The sequence below is a fragment of the Alosa sapidissima genome, chromosome 9, assembly GCF_018492685.1.
Source record: "Alosa sapidissima isolate fAloSap1 chromosome 9, fAloSap1.pri, whole genome shotgun sequence".
Lineage (NCBI taxonomy): Eukaryota > Metazoa > Chordata > Actinopteri > Clupeiformes > Clupeidae > Alosa > Alosa sapidissima.
The window spans coordinates 34119423-34139190 of NC_055965.1; the positions used below are offsets into that span (position 1 = coordinate 34119423).

The following is a 19768-nucleotide window of genomic DNA, read 5'->3' on the forward strand; positions in this document are numbered from 1 at the left end:
TGGTGCTTCACTCCCCTCCCTGAAGGACATTTACACCACCCACCTCACCCGCAAGGCGACCAAAATTGTGAGTGATGCAAGTCACCCCGCTCACAATCTGTTTGATCTACTGCCCTCTGGGAAGAGGTACAGAAGCCTGCGCTCCCGCACTACCAGACTCACCAACAGCTTCATACACCAAGCTGTAAGGATGCTGAACTCTCTCCCTCCTCTCCCCCCTCCACCCTCAGCTACATAACACATAACATCCTGGACATTGGACCCAAAATGGCCGCCTGCACTACTCCACTTGCACACTTGCACACTTGTACACTTTACAACTTGGTGTTGTTGTCCTGAAAACACAACACTTCTGCTGCTCTTACATAACATGCACCACTATGCCACTTTCTTTCTTACTTAGGTCAAACAGAACTACCCAAGCCTTTTATTGGCCTGACTTTGCACTAGTATTTTATTGACTGTCTATGCACAATTTCAACCAAATTTTGCTGCTCTTATTTTTTCATTATTATATGTGCCCTCTTATTTACTTATTTACTTACTTTTTTGTTTACTTGAATGTTATGTTTGTCTGTGGACCTAAATTGGCAAAATATGTCTTGTCTTCACCGTGGGATAGTGAGAAACGTAATTTCGATCTCTTTGTATGTCTGGAACATGTGAAGAAATTGACAATAAAGCTGACTTTGACTTTGACTTTGACTTAAGTCATTTTAATGCATTGTATTGTTATGTGGCATAGTCATATTATACACAATTTGAAAGCTTGGACTCTTGGGAATCAATTCATGACAACATATTGAGCAGTGCTTTACATGATCAAATTCATCTTAGTAGGTCTCAATTCAAAAATAGCTTGAGCACCCCTGAAAAAAAAAAAAACTAGAATCGCCTATGCCACAAAGTCATTGGCATAGTTCAGGATCTGTGTCAGTGTGAACAGAAGCACTGAATCCATATCAAGGTTCAGCTGCTTCTCGTCATGGTAGTTCTTCACTGGGAAGATGCAGCTCATGGGGACTCCAAAGGCATCGCTACATGCTTGCATCTAGAACACACACACACACACACACACACACACACACACATTTACTATTGATTCATATTGATTTATTCATTTTGCTTACACTTTTAAATAAAGCAACTTACTGTACATATGTCAGTTTCCATTCAGCTCATGTCATATTGATTTGGCTGAAGAATATGCAAATTTTAACACCATCCAACCCCTCAGACTGGGAGACAAGCTCTTGCAGATGGGTGTGGACGCTCACCTGGTAACCTGGATTACAGATTATCTGACCGAGCGACCACAGTTCGTCAGACTGAAGAACTGTCTCACTGACACTGTGATCAGTAGCACCGGAGATCCACAGGGAACTGTGCTCTCTACAGTCCTGTTCACCCTGTGCACATCTGACTTCTGCTACAACACCGAGTCATGCCACATGCAGGCGTTTTCTGACAATACTTCAATTGTGGGGTGTATTAAAGCAAAACTATGGAGTTTTTCCTACCTTCATAATATATTTCCAAGACCCTTGTGATGGTACATCGACTTACAATAGGTTGAATGACACGTATGTTACCCTGACGGGGTCTGTATCGCTTTTACTGGCACTACGGAACTTCTGGAACAAAAACAACTACAAAATTCGACTGCTCTACGGCTCTATCTCTCCGCCCCACCCCCATTTCCTCAAATTCGGACGTGAGAGAAGCATTTATTTGCTGGCCGACTGTCACGCATGTAGCCTAGGTTGTTGTCATGGCCAAAGCAGTAACGAAACCGAAGAAGGCATAGGTTTTGTCGGAGGAAACTAGGGAGGAGGATCAATCAGCGTTCGCTCGCTGGCATGAGCTGAGGAGGAGGGGTGCCCAACCGATGCTGACTTGATCTAGGGCTGGGCGATATATCGGTATTACGACTACGACCGATATATTTTTGAAAACGATATGTAGTTGAGACAATATCGTAATACCGGTATTATGTCAAATAATGGGCCATTTTATCAAAGCCACTTGCTCTTCTGTGTTCAGACCATTCAGATAGCCGCAGCTCTGCTCAACTGCGCCCCTTGCGTGTGCACGTTCTCCCTCGCAGCACTACAAACTTTCAAACATGACGGACACTGAGTCAGATTTTGTTTACCTTGATCAGAGGTTGGTGCTGATGCCTATTCCGTCGGCACATCAACGGCTAGACCGAGAATTCTCGTTGTGAAATCAAAATTCCACTGGAGCTCCAAGCGGTTTTGTACACGCAGATTTAAGTTACAACACTGTTTACAGCTCTTCGACTCACGGTAAAATGTCATTTTTGGTACATAGCCTAGCTAATTTAAATACACAGATGAATGTTTGCGTTTAGCGATATACAGTAGCAGATCTAGTCCTCAGGGAGACAACCTACACGCTGATTTTATTAAGAGGATATGCACGCGACTCGCGAGCAGTTAGGGCATCATTTTTTATGATTCCTGAAACCCCATTCAATCGTGCATAGGGATTTTTCTTACGAACAGAAACATGCAAAAATGAACGCATACAAAACGACGGTAGCGTCTATCACACTCTTGATGAGTGACTCAGTTACGTTGTTTAAGTAGCCTAATTGTTTAAAACTATTTTTGTTGTTGATAGCAACATGTCTAGGCCATCATAGTCTACATTTGCTTGTCATCTAGGCCCTATCAAACCCTTACAGGTAAAAAAACTGCATTGTGTGACAAAACTGCAGGTTTTTTCAATATTGTTGTGCCCAAAATAGCCTATTGCATTGTGCAGTACAATGTACTGTAGGCCTGCGTTGTCAGTCAGGGTCAACTTTTGGTCTTTTGTTATTTGCACAGCTTTATCAGAGCAAATGTAGCCTATGCCTATTGTAGGTCTATGTTATTGTTTACACTTTTTTGCACAGCTCTGTTAGAGCAGTCTGAAATGAATATAATTAAAACTGGCTGTGTTGTCATAATTGTTGTGTTGAGTGAATATACCAAGCACTTCGCTCTTTCTGTTTGAAATATCAATATCGTATCAATATCGTATATCGCCAATCAGCCCCAAAATATTGGGATATCAGTTTTGGTCCATATCGCCCAGCCCTAACTTGATCTTCATGCTGTTGGACTAGTAAGTGTAGGCCTATTGCTTGCATACTATCTCTAGTTTTTCAAATTTGTTGTCTGCCTAGCAGAAGCTATCTGGTCCTCCATATCTTCATGAATCTAATGCTAGCAGACAAGTGAATTATCAATCTGGTAGATAGCGTTCTCGTTCTGATTTGAGCATTGCAATCGATGGCATGAAAATCACAAATGTTTGATCTAAAATCGCTAGCATTTTCGTTATGAATTGAGAATTGCAATCGATGACATGCAAATTGCAAATGTTTGATCTAAAATGTTGTAGCCTACAGCCTAATGTTGGAGTAGTGTTTTATGATGAAGCCCCCTTTTTTAAGACAAAATAAATAAGCCTATTCATTTTTCTGGTGAAAGTGTCTTGCCTCCGGCTATAATGCAAGCAATTTTTCAACTTTGCAGATTCATCTATGGTAACTTGATATTATAATAGCCTATACACAGGTTTACCAACAAAACTAGATGCGCACGCAGCCTTGAGGCAGAAGACGCTTGGTGGCCGTCCACAACGTTATAAACTTAGTCGGCTGTTGCCTCTTGGTTGCGCACGCATGTTTTCGTGACGTTCCATAGAAATCCATGTATTGACAATATACAGTATGGCTACCACAAAAACATTGAATTAAATTAGCATGTCCATTCTGTAGCCAATAGGCTACTATAATGACGCTGGCTTGTAAACGTGAGCTAAGCGATCTTTTGCCGTTTGAAAAAAATAAAACCCATGAAATTATATTCATATAACATGCTGAAATATATGGCACTGTACCTGGGAGGAAGACATTTCACACGCAACGCAGGCGGGGTATCGGCTTGTCAACAAATGCACGTGTATTCCCTGGGGTAACACAGTACTAGAAGACAATACTGTTTTCCGACTGTAGCGGGACCCCGAGAGCAAAACTTCCATAGTGTTGCTTTAAAATATTTTTTTCCCTGTCATGATTTCTGTGCATACACTTTTTGTGGCTTAGGAGTTAGGAGAACACATTTATCTTAACAGTTAAACATTAGCTTACTACAACCCATGACTAATGCATGTTAGTTTTCCCATGTGACTTGCTCTGTATAAAGCAAAACATAAAAGCATTTTCACATACATAGCAGTCACATACCCTGAAAATGAATGTTTGTCTCTTCGCAATTTTAAGTGAAGCAACTGCACTTCACAGCGCCATCGACTGGCCTGGCTTATACACTACAGCGCCATCGACTGGCCTGGCTTATACACTACAGCGCCATCGACTGGCCTGGCTTATACACTACAGCGATTTCTGACGGGTTCACCTCTTCGCATTTTACCGGTGTCATTAATGGTGTGAAAATGGAAACAAAAAGTAGCCGTTGGTTTCGTGTGGACATAATTGACCTTTTGATAGATGGTCTGGCTCTTGTAGACAAGTTTGATATCCTCCTTCACATGAGGACAAGCCAGGTCCACTTTTGTCAAGATGACCACCTGAGGGATCCCTGAAGAAAGGTAATAAAAACAACATCCCTCTGGTAAGAAGTTGTGGCCTTATTTAGCAGCAGATGCATGCAACAGACTCAACATGACACACATGAAATGCATCATCACATGACACAAAGGAAATGCAAATTTATCATAATTCAAAACAAAGTTGTTTACTAAGTTAGTAATTTAGTTTTAGATTATCATATTAGCCTCTCACCCAAATCACAAGCTATTTGTCTAATGTTTTGCATCCTCCTGATAAGATCATTGTCCATACAGCCACTAACTGGAATGACGAACACCAAGCAGTGAACCATGTCATTTACAGTTGGGCGGCTGTTGTATCCTGTGTCTTCTTCTGAGCATGGCTTTACAGGATTAAACTACAAAAAGGGGGAGAAAGGGAGGGAGAATGTGTTTTTAAAATGCCTCATAATATTCTGTAAATATCTGTCTCTTTCTGGAAGTGTGTGTCTTTGTGTCTATGTGGTTGTACCGTGTAGCCCTCTTTGATGCGACCTTTCAAAGCGCTGATGATGTCACGAGGCTGCACTCCAGAATCCCTTCCTTTTTCCAAACCCATGACATCACTGATGACAAATGGCAGATTCCTTCCTTCATCCTCAAATGGATTTGTTGTATACTAATGACATTAACAAACACATTGGATGCAGTTATAATAACCTCACAGGGCAGTTGTGTAGAATTCCTACTGCATAATATTGATCACTAGCCACCTATCATTTAACTTGACAATTGCATCAATACAACAATGTGGCCTGCCTACTGATTACAGAAACTGTCTCACTGTCTTAGTACAGCTTTTGCCACCAGCTGCCACTGTGCAAGCAGCATTGACCATCCTGTTCTTGAAGACGCTGTTTACAGACTGGATGAAGCTGGACTTTCCAGCTCTAACAGGGCCAATCACAAGGATGTGGAGATGCTGAACAGCAGGATTCTTAAGTTGAAGTTTCCTCAGATTCTTCTTCATCTCATTGTTTTGACTATTGATACAGTAAAAAAATGATGTTCATGATAAATTAAATTCAAGTGTCTGAATATGTAGGAATGTTGAAGAATATGTTGTGTTCCATTTCTCATCAAATTCACAAATGCATTAACTATCAAAAAGTAATGGACAGAGAAGATGATACACTACAGTGTCCCCCAGTTGATTTCACACCAGCCAGTTTCCATCACTAGAAGACACAGAAGACCAATGAGATGGAACAAGGTTTGTGTTGTGTCTATATAGCATGTCTACCTGTACATGTATGTGTGTGCATTTTGGTGTGGAAGGGGGCTTATTGGATACTTACATTGTTCAGATGGAGGTGATTCTTTAGACCAGAAATCCCCCATTTTGTCCTGCCAGAATGAAACCAAGATTGGTGTGTTCTCTATTAGATGTCAACTCTAGTACTGTAGCAATGCATATACAATAACTGGGTGATAGCAGCAGGGGTGGAAAGAGTACTATGGCAAAGTGTAAAGTGAATAACCTAAAGCCCGCCTGTTCCGTGTCATGACTGGCAAAGCGTAAAGTCAAACAACAGGCAAAGTGTCTGATGAATAACCTAAATCTACTGTGTCCGGGAGCATTGAGCTATTCCAGTCCAGTCCAACTAAATTATTGGTTACTGGTTTAGCGGGCCAAAATAATAGCCTATCGGAGAGCAGGGAGCCTATTTACGCTGACTTCTTTTGCATGATTTTGTCTACTTAAGGCTTACAGTAGGTCTATATCTAAATATCTGCAGCAATCATTTGTGACTGTCAAGGACCTACAGCCAGCATATTGACTCACACAGAAGCAAAACAGACAAAAACTAAAAGAAAAGAAGAAAAAGTGAATTAATGAAGAATTTGGTTCCAAAATTCTATTTCTACTTTTAAAAAAAAACATGAATAAGTCATGTTATTTATTTGTGTATTACAGATAATATCAATGAAAGTTGTGTTGCAGTTGTGTTGATTTGATTGAGTAAAGATAAATCAAAATAACAATACCAAATTATAATTCTACTGAAATTATCTAGAAAGCAAAATGTGTAAAAAAGACTTATGAACATTCCTAAAAATAGTGTTTTGGAACCAAACTCTTCAATTGTTCTGTTACCTTTATATGATTTCAGTCCCCCTCTGTAATCTGAATTATCCACAGAAAATGTCCACCTGAACAGCCAGCACTAACAAATATCAATCCAATAGTGACGAACAGAACGACTCCCTCTGCAAAGATAAATGTTCCTGATCGCAGATTCTCACGTCTGCTCTGATGTCATCTGTCTATTTAATGTGTAGCAGCAGTCTGTCCATCAGGTTATTTGCAGTCATCTGTTCATTGACACACACCTCCCAACAGGATAAACCAAGAATTCATTATATGTAAAGAATTCAAAACAAATGACAAAAGAAAGGATGAGGGGGTCAGGACGAGGCCATAGAAGAGAAGAAAAGCTATCTCTCAAGATATAGATCTGAGACACATATGCTTATTTCATTAATACTCCTATCCTCCAGTAATATTAACAATATTAAAGAGTATTAATTTATCTACTATCTATTTCACTAATTTTTCATTAGGAACTAATGATTTAGCCTATAGGGTACCTATGGATGTTGGACAGTGCCCCAAACCATCTGTGATTCACTGAAGTATCTATAAAATGCTGTCAGTATGGATGGATAGACCCGAAGTCTGCAAAGTTTACAGAGGAGAAAGAGGCGCTGCTGACACTTGGAGTGAATGGTATGAGTGTTCGGTTGGAAGTTGATAATAAAACCATGATCGGACCGCTGCCCACTTTACAAGGATCAATTCAAAACTAAACATGAGTTACATTCATATCATACATTTACAGATATTTTGGAATATTTGGAATATTTTGGAATCATATCATAGTAGCGCCTTACATGGTTGAGGTTACAGATAGAGTGTAAGTTGCAGTTTTGAGTCCAGTGTAAGACAATGCTCAAACCGTATAATCCCATTTAGCAAGCATGTTAAGTTCACTCATCACCTCAGGCATCAGACAAGACATTTGGCGTCAACGGCAAACAGTTGTCTGCCGTTGTTTAAAATATCAAAGGTCATAGATGTCTATCTCTGCGGTCAGTTATCATGATGTCAAAACAGGTTTGTCAACCACACGGAATGACATTTTTACTTTCAAGAAAGGGCTATTATTTTTATGGGCCCCTTTGTCTTATTGAGATGCACCAAACAAAGCAGTCAAAACAAATTCAATTCAATTCAATTTCAATTTATTGTGCTTATAGAGCGCCAGAACATTAAACATGTATCATGGCGCTTTACAGAATGTAGGCAATCAGAGAAAAATAAATAAAAAAAGAAAAGAAAGGAAGAAAAGAAAGAAAGAGAGAGGCCCATGGGTAACAGAGAGGCCCATGGGTAACAGGGGCAAGGAAAACTCCCTAGAATTGGAGATACATATAGGAAGAAACCTGGAGCAGATCCATGACTCAAGGGCCTGACCCATCTGCCTAGGGTCAATACAGGACAGTAAGGTCTGTATACTGTACATGACAAATGCATAGTCAGGTGTTCAGAATAGGACATGGTGTTTAAAGCCACCTGAGGTGAAAGTTATAAGAGGTGGGATGATTAAGTATCCGGTATGATAATGCATTAATCATGATTTAGTGAGAGAAAGTGCAAATAGTCCGGCGTTGGAATTGTCCAGAGGAAGGGAGATGTCAGGGGGCATGTGGTGGGTCGGCAGACGGACCAGGAATCCGGGCAGAGTTGTCATAGGCAGGTGATGGGGCTGTACGGGCCAGGAATCCAGATAGGGGGACAGTAATAGGGCAGTCGAGGATGATATATGATGTAATTATATATGGTAAGATGTAAATCCTTTGGTTGGTCAGTAGTACCATGTATTCATTCACATAGGTGCTTTATGTGCTGACAGGCCAGATGGTAGGGCTATTGTTATGAGAGTATTAAAATATGTTATTTTTTACGGGAAAATATTAAAACGGAAAGACAGCCGGAAGAAAAATTTAAAATGCATGAGAAACCCGAAAAAAAAATGGTACAGTTGACAGGTATGGGCAGGCTATCGAATGTTGAACAACTGAATAACGTTTCATCCAACCTTTATTTAAAATCTCATAATTTTGGGGGCTTCCGGTTTGGGATATGTAGTGACAAGACGTGCAAACGAGTGTCTCCTGATACCTTGGATTTAATTACCTTGAAACTCCCTATTATACAGACTGCCATCGAGTTAATAGTTTCAGTTGATTGTTTTATTTAATTTGTTACCAAAATCACACGTTCGGAACATGCCAAGTTCTCAGAAAAACAAAGGGGATACAGAGTCGAAGAAATCAACGCTTAGTAGCAGAGTGGCTAATATGGCGACGGCTACAGCTAGTAACGAACTCGCAGTGATGCTAACAGCAGAAATGGAAAAGCAACGTGAAAATCTTAGAGGACATGGCTGCACTCATTCAAGCCTCTCTGGCGCCTATCCAGTCATCTATAACGGGAAATGGTGGATACACTGGGACAAAGAGTTACATCTGTGGAGAGCACTGCGGGCGAGAACTTTGAAACACTCTCTAAAGTGTAGAAAGCCATCTCTGAACTACAGGCTGTGAATGCTACACTGGTAGAGCGCGTCGATGACTTGGAGAACCGTTCTCGGAGAGCAAACCTCCGCATAATAAACATGCCAGAGGGTAGTGAGCCCAACGGTGATATGATGGCTTTCATCTCCACGCTTTTGAAAGACACGATGGGAAAATCAGGTGTTTGCCACACCGCCTGAACTAGACCGGGCACATCGTGCTCTTATGCAGAAACCCAAAGACGGTCATCGACCTCGAGCCATCATTGTTGCTTTCCACCGCTATCAAGACAAGGAGAGGGCATTACCGCTGGGCTAGGCAGAACGAGATGCAGTATAAGGGACATACATTGAGGCTATATCCTGACCTTAGTGCCAACCTCTCTAAGAAACGAGCAGCTTACAAGTCCGTCAAATCAGCTCTGTACCAGAAGGGAATTCAATTCAGGCTTCTCTACCCGGCGCGCCTACGAGTGTCTTATGGAGGGGAGACGCTGACGTTCGAGATACCATCGGATGCTGAGGCGTTCTACGCTCGGAAAATTGAGAGGAAGGCCGACATTTCTGATGGTCCTGAACATGAGGATTAACTGAACACTGGCTATCCAATGACGCTGGGTAAAGTAAAAGCCACGGCTAACTCAGTGTAGCCTAATTCTTGACTAGCAACGTTATCATACATTAATCCCTGGTTTCAAGACTTTTGGATTCGTTATTTTATTATGGCATGTTTAAGTGTTATTTCATATTTCAAAGTTTAGATGATTAAGGTGAATTGTTGGAAGTGTTTAGAAGGGGGACGAATCCTGCGCGCTGCCAGTTTGGCAGAGAAAAGGAATGTTCTGGGGATGCTCGGGCTAATGACTGGACCATTTTTCTTTTCTATATTTACTGTACATTTTTGGGATTGTATGTTTTTTCTGTCGAAGGAGGGAGGCGTGACATCTACATGGTTATATATGGACAAAAGGAGTCATGTACACTACATTTATAACTTTATGGTGTGGCTATGACTAACAGTTTACAGGGTGGGTGTGGGGGGTCAACGATCAGTTTCGCATCATGGAACGTTAAAGGGCTCAACAGCCCAGTAAAGAGATCTAAAATATTTACTCACCTTAAGAATTTAAAAACTGATATTATATTTCTTCAAGAAACTCACCTACGTAATTCTGACCAAGTACGTTTAAAAAACAGTGGGTGGGACAAATCTTTCATTCTGGTTTTAATTCTAAAGCAAGAGGAACAGCAATACTACTACACAAGAAAATTCAGTTTACCTCTTCTGGTGTTATATCTGATTCACAAGGCCGCTATGTTATAGTCTCTGGACGGCTTTTTCATACACCTGTTCTACTAGTAAACCTGTACGCTCCTAACTGGGATGATGCAGGGTTTGTGCAACAACTTGTCGGTAAACTGCCAAATCTAAATTCTCATTTTTGGATTTTAGGAGGTGACTTTAACTGTGTCATGGACCCAAATTTAGACAGATCCAACCCTAAAGTACATACCCTATCGAAAATGGGCAGTACATTTTTAGAATTTTTTGAACATGCAGCATGTGTAGATCCTTGGCGCATTTTGAATCCTCAAGGCAAAACTTTCTCATTTTTTTCTAATGTCCATCATTCATACTCGAGAATTGATTACTTTTTCATTGATCAAAAACTGATGAGCTCCTTAGAGAAGGTTGAATATGGTGCCATCGTAGAATCAGATCACGCCCCCATACTTATGGATCTTTCTTTCAGTCACATCTATACTAGTCGTCCTCAGTGGCGCTTTAATACTACATTATTATCAGATGAGATGTTTTGCAGTTTGATCTCTATAGCCATCAATAGTTTTTTAGAAACTAATAGAACAGACTCAGTTTCTCCATCATTACTTTGTGAAACACTTAAAGTTGTTATTAGAGGGGAAATAATAATAATAATAATAATAATAATAATAATAATAATAATAGCATATTCAGCCTATCAAAATAAAGAGAGAGAAATAGAAAAAGACAACAGTTGATGGATTCAATATTTGATCTCGATAGGAAGTGTTCCACATCTCCAAGTCCATTACTCTACAAAGAGAGAATAGATCTTCAGACTCAGTATAATTTACTTTCTACTTCAGAAACAGAGCAACTTATTATGCGATCACGTGGGATGTTTTATGAACATGGTGAAAAGGCAGGCCGGCTTTTGGCTCATCAACTAAAATCTAAATCTGCATCACAACATATTTCTCAAATTGAAGATACTACAGGAAAGCTGATCACAGACCCTTTAAAAATAAATGATATCTTTAAAAACTACTATTTTGAGTTGTATAGTACGGAATCATTTAAAGACACATCACTTTTTTTACATTTTTTTGATAGAATACAGGTTTCCACCCTCTCTGATGGCCAAAAAGAACAATTAGATCAACCGCTGAGCCTTAAAGAGGTCACCTTTGCCATCTCTGCCATGCAAAACGGGAAGGCCCCAGGGCCTGATGGCTTCCCAATTGATTTTTAGAAGAAATGTTCTGGTCAGCTAGCCCCCCTGCTGTTAGATGTGTTTATCCACTCCTTGCCCCCCTGCTGTTAGATGTGTTTAACCACTCCTTGCCCCCCTGCTGTTAATCAAGTTTGCAAAATTAATCTTACATTTGAGGACTAGCGATTTCACAAACACACAATGGTAATTACTTTATTTTTCAGGGATTTAGCAACATAGTTCTCAGTGTTCTCTCGGAGAGAGCGAGCAGCACCAAATTCCTGGGGGTGCACATCAGTGAAGACCTCTCCTGGACCACCAACACTGCATCACTGGCGAAGAGAGCTCAGCGCCGCCTGTACTTCCTGCGGAAACTCAGGCGAGCAAGTGCTCCACCAGCCATCATGACCACATTCTACCGAGGCACCATTGAGAGCATCCTCTCCAGCTGTATCGCTGTGTGGGGCGGAAGCTGCACTGAATACAACAGGAAAGCCCTGCAGCGCATAGTGAACACAGCTGGAAGGATTATTGGTGCTTCACTCCCCTCCCTGAAGGACATTTACACCACCCACCTCACCCGCAAGGCGACCAAAATTGTGAGTGATGCAAGTCACCCCGCTCACAATCTGTTTGATCTACTGCCCTCTGGGAAGAGGTACAGAAGCCTGCGCTCCCGCACTACCAGACTCACCAACAGCTTCATACACCAAGCTGTAAGGATGCTGAACTCTCTCCCTCCTCTCCCCCCTCCACCCTCAGCTACATAACACATAACATCCTGGACATTGGACCCAAAATGGCCGCCTGCACTACTCCACTTGCACACTTGCACACTTGTACACTTTACAACTTGGTGTTGTTGTCCTGAAAACACAACACTTCTGCTGCTCTTACATAACATGCACCACTATGCCACTTTCTTTCTTACTTAGGTCAAACAGAACTACCCAAGCCTTTTATTGGCCTGACTTTGCACTAGTATTTTATTGACTGTCTATGCACAATTTCAACCAAATTTTGCTGCTCTTATTTTTTCATTATTATATGTGCCCTCTTATTTACTTATTTACTTACTTTTTTGTTTACTTGAATGTTATGTTTGTCTGTGGACCTAAATTGGCAAAATATGTCTTGTCTTCACCGTGGGATAGTGAGAAACGTAATTTCGATCTCTTTGTATGTCTGGAACATGTGAAGAAATTGACAATAAAGCTGACTTTGACTTTGACTTAAGTCATTTTAATGCATTGTATTGTTATGTGGCATAGTCATATTATACACAATTTGAAAGCTTGGACTCTTGGGAATCAATTCATGACAACATCTTGAGCAGTGCTTTACATGATCAAATTCATCTTAGTAGGTCTCAATTCAAAAATAGCTTGAGCACCCCTGAAAAAAAAAAAAACTAGAATCGCCTATGCCACAAAGTCATTGGCATAGTTCAGGATCTGTGTCAGTGTGAACAGAAGCACTGAATCCATATCAAGGTTCAGCTGCTTCTCGTCATGGTAGTTCTTCACTGGGAAGATGCAGCTCATGGGGACTCCAAAGGCATCGCTACATGCTTGCATCTAGAACACACACACACACACACACACACACACACACACACATTTACTATTGATTCATATTGATTTATTCATTTTGCTTACACTTTTAAATAAAGCAACTTACTGTACATATGTCAGTTTCCATTCAGCTCATGTCATATTGATTTGGCTGAAGAATATGCAAATTTTAACACCATCCAACCCCTCAGACTGGGAGACAAGCTCTTGCAGATGGGTGTGGACGCTCACCTGGTAACCTGGATTACAGATTATCTGACCGAGCGACCACAGTTCGTCAGACTGAAGAACTGTCTCACTGACACTGTGATCAGTAGCACCGGAGATCCACAGGGAACTGTGCTCTCTACAGTCCTGTTCACCCTGTGCACATCTGACTTCTGCTACAACACCGAGTCATGCCACATGCAGAAGTTTTCTGACAATACTTCAATTGTGGGGTGTATTAAAGCAAAACTATGGAGTTTTTCCTACCTTCATAATATATTTCCAAGACCCTTGTGATGGTACATCGGCTTACAATAGGTTGAATGACACGTATGTTACCCTGACGGGGTCTGTATCGCTTTTACTGGCACTACGGAACTTCTGGAACAAAAACAACTACAAAATTCGACTGCTCTACGGCTCTATCTCTCCGCCCCACCCCCATTTCCTCAAATTCGGACGTGAGAGAAGCATTTATTTGCTGGCCGACTGTCACGCATGTAGCCTAGGTTGTTGTCATGGCCAAAGCAGTAACGAAACCGAAGAAGGCATAGGTTTTGTCGGAGGAAACTAGGGAGGAGGATCAATCAGCGTTCGCTCGCTGGCATGAGCTGAGGAGGAGGGGTGCCCAACCGATGCTGACTTGATCTAGGGCTGGGCGATATATCGGTATTACGACTACGACCGATATATTTTTGAAAACGATATGTAGTTGAGACAATATCGTAATACCGGTATTATGTCAAATAATGGGCCATTTTATCAAAGCCACTTGCTCTTCTGTGTTCAGACCATTCAGATAGCCGCAGCTCTGCTCAACTGCGCCCCTTGCGTGTGCACGTTCTCCCTCGCAGCACTACAAACTTTCAAACATGACGGACACTGAGTCAGATTTTGTTTACCTTGATCAGAGGTTGGTGCTGATGCCTATTCCGTCGGCACATCAACGGCTAGACCGAGAATTCTCGTTGTGAAATCAAAATTCCACTGGAGCTCCAAGCGGTTTTGTACACGCAGATTTAAGTTACAACACTGTTTACAGCTCTTCGACTCACGGTAAAATGTCATTTTTGGTACATAGCCTAGCTAATTTAAATACACAGATGAATGTTTGCGTTTAGCGATATACAGTAGCAGATCTAGTCCTCAGGGAGACAACCTACACGCTGATTTTATTAAGAGGATATGCACGCAACTCGCGAGCAGTTAGGGCATCATTTTTTATGATTCCTGAAACCCCATTCAATCGTGCATAGGGATTTTTCTTACGAACAGAAACATGCAAAAATGAACGCATACAAAACGACGGTAGCGTCTATCACACTCTTGATGAGTGACTCAGTTACGTTGTTTAAGTAGCCTAATTGTTTAAAACTATTTTTGTTGTTGATAGCAACATGTCTAGGCCATCATAGTCTACATTTGCTTGTCATCTAGGCCCTATCAAACCCTTACAGGTAAAAAAACTGCATTGTGTGACAAAACTGCAGGTTTTTTCAATATTGTTGTGCCCAAAATAGCCTATTGCATTGTGCAGTACAATGTACTGTAGGCCTGCGTTGTCAGTCAGGGTCAACTTTTGGTCTTTTGTTATTTGCACAGCTTTATCAGAGCAAATGTAGCCTATGCCTATTGTAGGTCTATGTTATTGTTTACACTTTTTTGCACAGCTCTGTTAGAGCAGTCTGAAATGAATATAATTAAAACTGGCTGTGTTGTCATAATTGTTGTGTTGAGTGAATATACCAAGCACTTCGCTCTTTCTGTTTGAAATATCAATATCGTATCAATATCGTATATCGCCAATCAGCCCCAAAATATTGGGATATCAGTTTTGGTCCATATCGCCCAGCCCTAACTTGATCTTCATGCTGTTGGACTAGTAAGTGTAGGCCTATTGCTTGCATACTATCTCTAGTTTTTCAAATTTGTTGTCTGCCTAGCAGAAGCTATCTGGTCCTCCATATCTTCATGAATCTAATGCTAGCAGACAAGTGAATTATCAATCTGGTAGATAGCGTTCTCGTTCTGATTTGAGCATTGCAATCGATGGCATGAAAATCACAAATGTTTGATCTAAAATCGCTAGCATTTTCGTTATGAATTGAGAATTGCAATCGATGACATGCAAATTGCAAATGTTTGATCTAAAATGTTGTAGCCTACAGCCTAATGTTGGAGTAGTGTTTTATGATGAAGCCCCCTTTTTTAAGACAAAATAAATAAGCCTATTCATTTTTCTGGTGAAAGTGTCTTGCCTCCGGCTATAATGCAAGCAATTTTTCAACTTTGCAGATTCATCTATGGTAACTTGATATTATAATAGCCTATACACAGGTTTACCAACAAAACTAGATGCGCACGCAGCCTTGAGGCAGAAGACGCTTGGTGGCCGTCCACAACGTTATAAACTTAGTCGGCTGTTGCCTCTTGGTTGCGCACGCATGTTTTCGTGACGTTCCATAGAAATCCATGTATTGACAATATACAGTATGGCTACCACAAAAACATTGAATTAAATTAGCATGTCCATTCTGTAGCCAATAGGCTACTATAATGACGCTGGCTTGTAAACGTGAGCTAAGCGATCTTTTGCCGTTTGAAAAAAATAAAACCCATGAAATTATATTCATATAACATGCTGAAATATATGGCACTGTACCTGGGAGGAAGACATTTCACACGCAACGCAGGCGGGGTATCGGCTTGTCAACAAATGCACGTGTATTCCCTGGGGTAACACAGTACTAGAAGACAATACTGTTTTCCGACTGTAGCGGGACCCCGAGAGCAAAACTTCCATAGTGTTGCTTTAAAATATTTTTTTCCCTGTCATGATTTCTGTGCATACACTTTTTGTGGCTTAGGAGTTAGGAGAACACATTTATCTTAACAGTTAAACATTAGCTTACTACAACCCATGACTAATGCATGTTAGTTTTCCCATGTGACTTGCTCTGTATAAAGCAAAACATAAAAGCATTTTCACATACATAGCAGTCACATACCCTGAAAATGAATGTTTGTCTCTTCGCAATTTTAAGTGAAGCAACTGCACTTCACAGCGCCATCGACTGGCCTGGCTTATACACTACAGCGCCATCGACTGGCCTGGCTTATACACTACAGCGATTTCTGTCGGGTTCACCTCTTCGCATTTTACCGGTGTCATTAATGGTGTGAAAATGGAAACAAAAAGTAGCCGTTGGTTTCGTGTGGACATAATTGACCTTTTGATAGATGGTCTGGCTCTTGTAAACAAGTTTGATATCCTCCTTCACATGAGGACAAGCCAGGTCCACTTTTGTCAAGATGACCACCTGAGGGATCCCTGAAGAAAGGTAATAAAAACAACATCCCTCTGGTAAGAAGTTGTGGCCTTATTTAGCAGCAGATGCATGCAACAGACTCAACATGACACACATGAAATGCATCATCACATGACACAAAGGAAATGCAAATTTATCATAATTCAAAACAAAGTTGTTTACTAAGTTAGTAATTTAGTTTTAGATTATCATATTAGCCTCTCACCCAAATCACAAGCTATTTGTCTAATGTTTTGCATCCTCCTGATAAGATCATTGTCCATACAGCCACTAACTGGAATGACGAACACCAAGCAGTGAACCATGTCATTTACAGTTGGGCGGCTGTTGTATCCTGTGTCTTCTTCTGAGCATGGCTTTACAGGATTAAACTACAAAAAGGGAGAGAAAGGGAGAAAGGGAGGGAGAATGTGTTTTTAAAATGCCTCATAATATTCTGTAAATATCTGTCTCTTTCTGGAAGTGTGTGTCTTTGTGTCTATGTGGTTGTACCGTGTAGCCCTCTTTGATGCGACCTTTCAAAGCGCTGATGATGTCACGAGGCTGCACTCCAGAATCCCTTCCTTTTTCCAAACCCATGACATCACTGATGACAAATGGCAGATTCCTTCCTTCATCCTCAAATGGATTTGTTGTATACTAATGACATTAACAAACACATTGGATGCAGTTATAATAACCTCACAGGGCAGTTGTGTAGAATTCCTACTGCATAATATTGATCACTAGCCACCTATCATTTAACTTGACAATTGCATCAATACAACAATGTGGCCTGCCTACTGATTACAGAAACTGTCTCACTGTCTTAGTAAAGCTTTTGCCACCAGCTGCCACTGTGCAAGCAGCATTGACCATCCTGTTCTTGAAGACGCTGTTTACAGACTGGATGAAGCTGGACTTTCCAGCTCTAACAGGGCCAATCACAAGGATGTGGAGATGCTGAACAGCAGGATTCTTAAGTTGAAGTTTCCTCAGATTCTTCTTCATCTCATTGTTTTGACTATTGATACAGTAAAAAAATGATGTTCATGATAAATTAAATTCAAGTGTCTGAATATGTAGGAATGTTGAAGAATATGTTGTGTTCCATTTCTCATCAAATTCACAAATGCATTAACTATCAAAAAGTAATGGACAGAGAAGATGATACACTACAGTGTCCCCCAGTTGATTTCACACCAGCCAGTTTCCATCACTAGAAGACACAGAAGACCAATGAGATGGAACAAGGTTTGTGTTGTGTCTATATAGCATGTCTACCTGTACATGTATGTGTGTGCATTTTGGTGTGGAAGGGGGCTTATTGGATACTTACATTGTTCAGATGGAGGTGATTCTTTAGACCAGAAATCCCCCATTTTGTCCTGCCAGAATGAAACCAAGATTGGTGTGTTCTCCATTAGATGTCAACTCTAGTACTGTAGCAATGCATATACAATAACTGGGTGATAGCAGCAGGGGTGGAAAGAGTACTATGGCAAAGTGTAAAGTGAATAACCTAAAGCCCGCCTGTTCCGTGTCATGACTGGCAAAGCGTAAAGTCAAACAACAGGCAAAGTGTCTGATGAATAACCTAAATCTACTGTGTCCGGGAGCATTGAGCTATTCCAGTCCAACTAAATTATTGGTTACTGGTTTAGCGGGCCAAAATAATAGCCTATTGGTGGGCAGGGAGCCTATTTACTCTGACTTCTTTTGCATGATTTTGTCTACTTAAGGCTTACAGTAGGTCCATATCTAAATATCTGCAGCAATCATTTGTGACTGTCAAGGACCTACAGCCAGCATATTGACTCACACAGAAGCAAAACAGACAAAAACTAAAAGAAAAGAAGAAAAAGTGAATTAATGAAGAATTTGGTTCCAAAATTCTATTTCTACTTTAAAAAAAAAACATGAATAAGTCATGTTATTTATTTGTGTATTACAGATAATATCAATGAAAGTTGTGTTGCAGTTGTGTTGATTTGATTGAGTAAAGATAAATCAAAATAACAATACCAAATTATAATTCTACTGAAATTATCTAGAAAGCAAAATGTGTAAAAAAGACTTATGAACATTCCTAAAAATAGTGTTTTGGAACCAAACTCTTCAATTGTTCTGTTACCTTTATATAGATTTTAGTCCCCCTCTGTAATTTGAATTATCCACAGAAAATGTCCACCTGAACAGCCAGCACTAACGAATATCAATCCAATAGTGACGAACAGAACGACTCCCTCTGCAAAGATAAATGTTCCTGATCGCAGATTCTCACGTCTGCTCTGATGTCATCTGTCTATTTAATGTGTAGCAGCATTCTGTCCATCAGGTTATTTGCAGTCATCTGTTCATTGACACACACCTCCCAACAGGATAAACCAAGAATTCATTATATGTAAAGAATTCAAAACAAACGACAAAAGAAAGGATGAGGGGGTCAGGACGAGGCCATAGAAGAGAAGAAAAGCAATCTCTCAAGATATAGATCTGAGACACATATGCTTAAGTTATGTACAATCTTAGTAAGGAAAAATGACAACTCCTAAACTAAGAGTGAGTCTTAGTTGCTATGGATGACGTCATTACTCATGTACAATCTTATCCTCCAGTAATATTAACAATATTGAAGAGTATTGCTTTAAGTCGCTCTGTAAAAAGTGCTAAAGACTAAATGTAAAATATGCAATTGCAAATATGCCCCAGATCAAACTAATGTCATCGTCCATGCTGGCCTGTCATTGGTCAGCTGGTGTAAAAGGACATGTGTGCGATTCAAGTCCAAACTACAGTGTAGAACTTAGCACAGATACTTAACGATTATAATGAAACCACGATCAGACTGTCCACATGACAATGATCCACATGTCAAGGATCCACATGTCCACATGACAAGGATCAATTCAAATACCAAAACATGAATATATTGCATTCATACCATACATTTACATATATTTAGAAATATTTGGAATATTTTGGAATTGTGTCAT

At 40.5% G+C, this 19768-nt stretch overlaps 4 protein-coding genes and 1 long non-coding RNA gene across 5 annotated transcripts in view; 1 reads left to right on the forward strand and 4 right to left on the reverse strand.

Annotated features, from left to right (window-relative positions):
• Positions 1 to 19768, reverse strand: part of LOC121718954 (interferon-induced protein 44-like) — a 163054-nt gene that overhangs the window by 76691 nt on the left and 66595 nt on the right. The gene's annotated exons all lie outside the window — the stretch shown is intronic.
• LOC121718978 (interferon-induced protein 44-like) lies at positions 840 to 6860 on the reverse strand. The gene is made up of 8 exons (XM_042104457.1): positions 6725 to 6860; positions 5925 to 5973; positions 5765 to 5804; positions 5411 to 5609; positions 5099 to 5245; positions 4820 to 4985; positions 4516 to 4616; positions 840 to 1051 (listed from the first exon to the last, which is right to left on the reverse strand). Exons 2-8 carry the CDS (start codon positions 5965 to 5967, stop codon positions 896 to 898), a joined length of 852 nt encoding a protein of 283 aa, XP_041960391.1. The 5' UTR covers positions 5968 to 5973; positions 6725 to 6860; the 3' UTR covers positions 840 to 895.
• The window catches only part of LOC121718970 (interferon-induced protein 44-like), a 33582-nt gene continuing 18223 nt past the window's right edge, over positions 4410 to 19768 (reverse strand). Inside the window, exons 9-10 of the mRNA XM_042104447.1 lie at positions 12326 to 12329; positions 4410 to 4420 (exon numbers count right to left, since the gene is read on the reverse strand). The gene's annotated coding sequence lies outside the window, so the exon portion shown is untranslated. The remainder of the gene's footprint in view (positions 4421 to 12325; positions 12330 to 19768) is intronic.
• The window catches only part of LOC121719108, a 17621-nt gene continuing 4377 nt past the window's right edge, over positions 6525 to 19768 (forward strand). The window contains exons 1-2 of the long non-coding RNA XR_006034169.1: positions 6525 to 6535; positions 16667 to 16668. This is a non-coding gene — a long non-coding RNA (uncharacterized LOC121719108). The remainder of the gene's footprint in view (positions 6536 to 16666; positions 16669 to 19768) is intronic.
• On the reverse strand, positions 13049 to 19120 carry LOC121718979 (interferon-induced protein 44-like). Its single transcript, XM_042104459.1, has 8 exons — positions 18907 to 19120; positions 18112 to 18160; positions 17952 to 17991; positions 17598 to 17796; positions 17286 to 17432; positions 16999 to 17164; positions 16695 to 16795; positions 13049 to 13260 (listed from the first exon to the last, which is right to left on the reverse strand). Exons 2-8 carry the CDS (start codon positions 18152 to 18154, stop codon positions 13105 to 13107), a joined length of 852 nt encoding a protein of 283 aa, XP_041960393.1. The 5' UTR covers positions 18155 to 18160; positions 18907 to 19120; the 3' UTR covers positions 13049 to 13104.

Excerpts from the sequence above, each read along its gene's own strand:
- LOC121718978 (XM_042104457.1), bottom strand. The coding sequence starts at position 5,967 with ATGGGGGATTTCTGGTCTAAAGAATCACCTCCATCTGAACAAT. Across the intron at positions 5,610-5,764 it reads GAAATCAACTGGGGGACACT|TCAAAACAATGAGATGAAGA; the intron begins GTAGTGTATCAT and ends CTGTATCAATAG. Across the intron at positions 1,052-4,515 it reads GCCAGACCATCTATCAAAAG|ATGCAAGCATGTAGCGATGC; the intron begins GTCAATTATGTC and ends TGTGTGTTCTAG.
- LOC121718979 (XM_042104459.1), bottom strand. The coding sequence starts at position 18,154 with ATGGGGGATTTCTGGTCTAAAGAATCACCTCCATCTGAACAAT. Across the intron at positions 17,165-17,285 it reads GCATCAAAGAGGGCTACACG|TTTAATCCTGTAAAGCCATG; the intron begins GTACAACCACAT and ends CCCTTTTTGTAG. Across the intron at positions 16,796-16,998 it reads ACAAATAGCTTGTGATTTGG|GGATCCCTCAGGTGGTCATC; the intron begins GTGAGAGGCTAA and ends ACCTTTCTTCAG.